This window comes from Gossypium arboreum, chromosome 3, assembly GCF_025698485.1.
Source record: "Gossypium arboreum isolate Shixiya-1 chromosome 3, ASM2569848v2, whole genome shotgun sequence".
NCBI lineage: Eukaryota > Viridiplantae > Streptophyta > Magnoliopsida > Malvales > Malvaceae > Gossypium > Gossypium arboreum.
The window spans coordinates 4,563,135-4,569,005 of record NC_069072.1 but is presented as its reverse complement, the minus strand read 5'-3'; the positions used below and the strand labels follow the sequence as shown (position 1 = coordinate 4,569,005).

At 34.0% G+C, this 5,871-nt stretch overlaps 2 protein-coding genes across 2 annotated transcripts; one reads left to right on the top strand and one right to left on the bottom strand.

Annotated features, from left to right (window-relative positions):
- On the top strand, positions 1 to 1,177 carry LOC108476043 (chlorophyll a-b binding protein CP24 10A, chloroplastic). The gene is made up of 2 exons (XM_017778107.2): positions 1 to 375; positions 465 to 1,177. The coding sequence occupies exons 1-2, from the start codon at positions 146 to 148 to the stop codon at positions 1,012 to 1,014; spliced, it is 780 nt and encodes a 259-aa protein (XP_017633596.1). The 5' UTR covers positions 1 to 145; the 3' UTR covers positions 1,015 to 1,177.
- Positions 1,178 to 4,333: 3,156 nt separating this feature from the next.
- Positions 4,334 to 5,871, bottom strand: LOC108475520 (peroxidase N1-like). The gene is made up of 3 exons (XM_053026178.1): positions 5,383 to 5,871; positions 5,138 to 5,290; positions 4,334 to 5,042 (listed from the first exon to the last, which is right to left on the bottom strand). Exons 1-3 carry the CDS (start codon positions 5,792 to 5,794, stop codon positions 4,621 to 4,623), a joined length of 987 nt encoding a protein of 328 aa, XP_052882138.1. The 5' UTR covers positions 5,795 to 5,871; the 3' UTR covers positions 4,334 to 4,620.

Below are 5,871 nucleotides of genomic sequence, written 5' to 3'. Positions count from 1 at the left end.
TCCGAAATCTATCCTCCTTACTCCCTTAGATTTCCTCTTAAGATTTCATCATCCTACTTGTCTTTCTACAAATCCTTTGATTCCCACCATTTTCCACCACAAGCGTGTCCAGAAGGTTCAGAGATTTTAGAGAGAACAAACAACAATGGCTGCTACATCTGGGGCTGTACTAAATGGATTAGGCTCTTCATTTCTTTGTGGGGGAAAGAGGAGCCAAGCCCTTTTGGGTGCCAGCATTGGGGCCAAAGGCTCGCCCTCCCCTACTGCTGGAACTAGAAAGTTGATCGTTGTGGCAGCCGCCGCACCTAAAAAGTCTTGGATCCCTGCTGTTAGAGGTGGTGGCAACTTCATTGACCCTGAGTGGCTCGATGGATCGTATGTGTTCCTTTTCCGTTTAAATCTCCCCTTTCCCTTGTTTTAGTCTTTGTGGTTTGCAGTTCTTAGTATAAAGTTTGCTTTTTCAGGCTCCCTGGAGACTACGGATTTGACCCACTAGGTCTTGGAAAAGACCCAGCATTCCTCAAATGGTACCGAGAAGCTGAGCTGATCCATGGACGTTGGGCCATGGCTGCTGTCGTCGGCATCTTCGTCGGCCAAGCTTGGAGTGGCATTCCATGGTTCGAGGCAGGAGCTGACCCAGGTGCGATAGCTCCATTCTCTTTCGGCTCACTCCTTGGTACTCAGCTCATCCTTATGGGCTGGGTTGAAAGCAAGCGGTGGGTTGATTTCTTCAACCCCCAATCACAATCAGTGGAATGGGCAACTCCATGGTCTAAGACCGCTGAGAACTTCGCCAACGCCACAGGTGAGCAAGGGTACCCAGGAGGCAAGTTCTTTGACCCATTGGGGCTAGCAGGAACCATCCAGAATGGGGTTTACGTCCCTGATTTTGACAAGCTCGAGAGACTTAAGCTTGCTGAGATTAAGCATGCTAGAATTGCGATGTTAGCCATGTTGATTTTCTACTTTGAGGCTGGCCAAGGAAAGACACCCCTTGGTGCTCTTGGATTGTAAAAGAAAACTTTAAGGATCTGTTTGGATGTAGATAACTGAGTTATGTCTTGGACGTAAGGAGAGTTGAGCAAGAAAAAAAACTGGAAATGGTGTTTGTTGAGCTGATGAGTTCCCTCAATAGTTAAAAATTCTAAAGTAAAATATCTGATGTTCATTGATTAAATACAGATTCTGTCTACTGATGTAGTATACTATCATTTCCATGGAATTTCTCAGACATAATGAAAGGTGAATTTGCTAAAAATTAAAGAGAACAAATCAGGAACCATCTGGTAATAAATATTCATGGCAAAAAAAGAAAGATATTTGTTAGTTTCTCATGGAAATTACTGAGTTCCAATTGATCTAGACATAAAAATCTTAAAATTTTGGCAAAAAATAAAAAATAAAAAAAAAAACTTAGAAATAAAAATGTGTGCCAACATGCTATCCGTCTAATTATAAAATGGTTCTTCTGATTGTTAGATCCAAAATTGATAATTGCAAGTAGAAACTTAGTAGTGACTAACTGCTTCAAGCTCCAATGAAAAATGAAGCACAAAAATAATCAACACTAGATATGTTTAAGCAATTTTGTTTCTTACATGTGTGTAGTTTTATATAGAGAGGTAATTCACTATCTTAACATTTTGTACAATGAGTGATTATAAGTACTAACACCAATTAAATTAGCAACCTCACTTTTGTTCTTAAGATTTAAATATTCTAAATATTCCCTCTCAAAACTTAGGACATCAACCAATTAGCTTACTTGATTACTTACCCAATACACATTAAGAAACAAATTCTAAATAACAAAATAAGTACTGAAATTCTCCCCAAGCGTTTCAATGTATAAGATTTTAAGGCTTGTTAAGATAAATATTAATTACAATCAAATTTCCATCAAAATAATAAGACAATCAGCATAAATAATATCTTCAATATGACTAGGACAAGTCTTCAAATTTTCAGGATATGTTACCAAGTTACTCGGCTCAGCTTTCTCAAATTATAAAAGTTGGTTTGCTTGATCTAATCCAAATCAATCTTTAAGATATATTGCTATGAATAATTTGAATACTAAATATGGGCTAAAAAAATCCAAAGTAACAACTAAAATAAAAGCACAAGAATTTTTGTTGCCAAAATTTGTTAAATTAAACATGATAAATTTTTTGAACAAGTAATGTCTAAACTAATTGACACTGGTCAAGGCATTGCTCAAAAACTACCTCAACAATCTCCACGTATTAAACACCAAATCCGAATGCCCTCTTGAGAAACTCCCCTTTAATCAAAATGCACCGGGCCTGAGAATGAACACTAAAATACCGCAGACTCCCTCATCTTTTATTTGTATTTTAAAATATAAAAATCTTGGTCAAAGGTCAAACTTCCTTTTTGTGTGACCTTAATTTAATTTAATTTAATTTAGAAATATTTTTTCAAAGGCTTAAAATCATCTCATCACCACACATTCTCTATTAAACTATAAAAAAAAATGTGTCAAATGACAAAAATGCTCATGATGGGCAGAATGATTTTCACCCCTTGGGTCCAAAACTAGAAAAATGACTTAAAAATGTGATCACATGACCTTCCTAGGATTTAAATCCTAAAAATTTCAAATAAATCAAATTTCTCATATAGCATTTCAGATAGATAATCAAAGGAATCTGGAATGTTAGAGGAAAAAATATTAAAAGGAAAGATTTGATTAATTCCTAGCTTTGTATTCATTGGGAGTTATTAGAGTAATGTACAGGGTAGTGATTTGTTGTACATGAAAGTCGTAATGTAGCACAACTTTGCTTCTGGGTAGTGAAAGAAAACATTTAGAGAAAAAAAAAAGAGTAAACTTAAGATTGGCAAAAAAAAAAAAATTAAGATTGGCAAAAAAAAAAAAAATTTTCTTTTGCAACGAGGAGGGAAAATATGAACTTTTCAACATGCACTTTGCCCCATTATTTATAGTTATGATTTTTCTTTTTGGACAAATTTGCCTAATTAGTTAATTGGTTGGCCAAGAGAGACCACCAACTCCACTTGCAGCCATTTTTTTTTTTAATTCAACAAGGCTTAATATAAATATAGATTACTATAAATATCAATCCAATTTGTAAAAATACATTATGCTATGAAATTAGGAGGATTCGCTTTAAAATTTTAAAAGATTTATAATTTCCTAATAAATAAAAAATAATTAATAACTCTTATAAAGTATTTTTGAAAAATATTTTTTATATAAAACTTTTAAGTTTTTTTCACTATTTAAAATATAAAATATTTTTACATTATAAAAATTAAAATTAATTATAAATTAAATAAACAATAAAATTCCATTCGGTTTGATTATTTTTAAATTTAAATTGGTTTTAATTTCTCAATTATTTTTACTCAGCCTAAAAATATTAAATAAATATGTACGATAATTAAATTTTAGAAATTCATATTACATTTTTTATTTTTAAATTTGAACTTAAATTCTTTTCTAAGAGAATAAGTATTTTTTATAAAAATTTTTGCTTTATCAAGAAATTATTAATGATTAAGTGCTTATAGAATTAATTTCTTTAGGTTGGAGTATAAATATAGAGAAGATAGCAGCCACGCAGGGAGCCATGTCGCGAATTTTCTCGACATTACATGCGTTGCATGTCGTATGGATACCCATCGAATTAATTAACATAGACAAAATCCATAGCTTTTCAAAACTAAAAGGTCAGCAATTCCAGCTATAAACAAATTAGGCTGCTTTTAAGCAATCTCACTTAGGGCAGTTCTTTATTCCATTTGAGATGAATTTATGCATAATTAAGTATTTTTTCTCTAAAAGCAATAAAAAAAAGTTAACAGTGGTAAATTTTTTTTGACTTAAATTAAGTATTTTTAGCTAGCTTCAGAAGCAGGAAAAATTAATTTTTCTCAGCCAAAAAACAGTTTTGACTATTAATTTACCTTTTTAACTTTATAATTTCTATATGTTACAAGATATTTTTTTCACCTTTTCTCTTTTGTCTTCTTTTTTGTTTGAACTTTATTTTTCCTCTGGTTTGTTCCTCTTTTCACTACCAGTAAATTTTATCTTTTTTGCTTCCATTCTTCTGTCTTTGATTTTATGAAATAATTATGAAATTTAATAAATAATTAATATTAATTACTTAGAAATATTTAAAATTAATATTATATATTAAAATATTAACAATAAGTTATAATAAATTATTTTTATATTTTTGCTAAAATATTATAATATTAATTAATTTAAATATTATTTAAATATATATTTGTTACTTTATAGTATCATGTCTAAAATGGACATTTTACTTTTCAAAAATACTTTTTGACAGCAATACCAAACACTTAAATTTTTCAAAAACACTTCTCAAAAGTACTTTTCAAAAATATTTTTCTACAGCACTTCTCAAAAACACTTCTGAAAAGCATTCCCAGCCCTTAATAAATTGATATAGACACACACATATCTGATTGTATAAATCAAGTGCTTCCCTTCGATCAGTCACTTGCGTATCTATCCATAAACACGTATCTGATTGTATTATTTTGAATGAAGAGCTTTTACCTTTTATCAGCTTACGCTGATAAAAACATCAAATTATGTTTGGTTTAATTAACTTTAGAACAAACTTTGCGGATTTCACCCACAGTGCCTGTCTTCACTTCAATGTTACTCATCTTCACCATGGACCTTCCAAATTCAATGTTAAAGGTCAATCCAAGTAAGCCTCTAATGCCCAAGAATCGTTGGACAAAGGTCTTGGTAGAAGCATCAGTCCATAACCTTTGATCAGATTCCAGTATTCCCTTCCCATCTCTCAAGTTGGCAAAGAAAGAGTTATCAAATCTGTTAACGCTGCCTGTGTCCAATCCAATCCTCCTTGACCCATCACCGTTCTGCGGACACAGCGCTTGAAGCTGGGAAACGAATGCGGCTGTGATAGAAGGGTCGGCTCCGTTTCCGGTCGTGGTGAAGTTGTAAAGCCTGTATCTGAAGAATTGGCAGGCTGTAGTACCGATCGTGTGGCCTCCTGGAGTACATAAAATGCATTGAATTTCATCAGTTACAGTGTGAAATTTTTAATTAAGGGTTAAATTCGAATGAAATAGAAACCTAAATGCTTACCAACAAGGGTGACTAGATCTTGAGTATTGAGACCCTTTGCTGCAAATTTTTGCTTCTGCACATCGACTGAGTCACGGAAGCCTGGCAAATTGGCCGCATCAGAAGCCTGTGAAACCGTTCCATCTCGGCGGCCTGTCGGCACTGCCCAGCTGGCTCCACTGCACTGCATCATACATTATTAACCAATAATTAAACTACGTATAATCCTTATTAATTCTTTCATCCGAAACGAAGATCAAAGGAACATATAGTTTCCAGAACTACAGAATCACGAGCAGCGAGGGCTAAGATATCAGCACACGAAACAACTCCAGGGCATGCAGCTTCAAGCTGAGTCTTGGCATCATCAATGACTTCGTAACCTCTCAACAAGAGGTTCGGTGGGGCGGTTTTCTCAGTGCCAGGTCCATCAATAAGGATGGAAGCATCGCATCCATGGACAAAGCAGTCATGGAAATGCATACGGAGCAAACCAGGAGCAATAGTGGGATCAGACCCGAAATGGGATTGAACCGTCGACCTTACGATGGACTCAACTCGAGGACATGAAGTTGAGTAGAACCCAACCCTGGTGCCCTGGCTTTCCACCAAGCTGACAGCTATGGCAAGCAATAGGGTAACTAAAAGGACATTTTGGCTGAAACAACTGACATCCATTGTTGTAAGAGACGATGTACTTGTCTAAGAGCTTATAAAAAACCTTGATTAAGATAATGTCTGAGAGATGAGGCTTT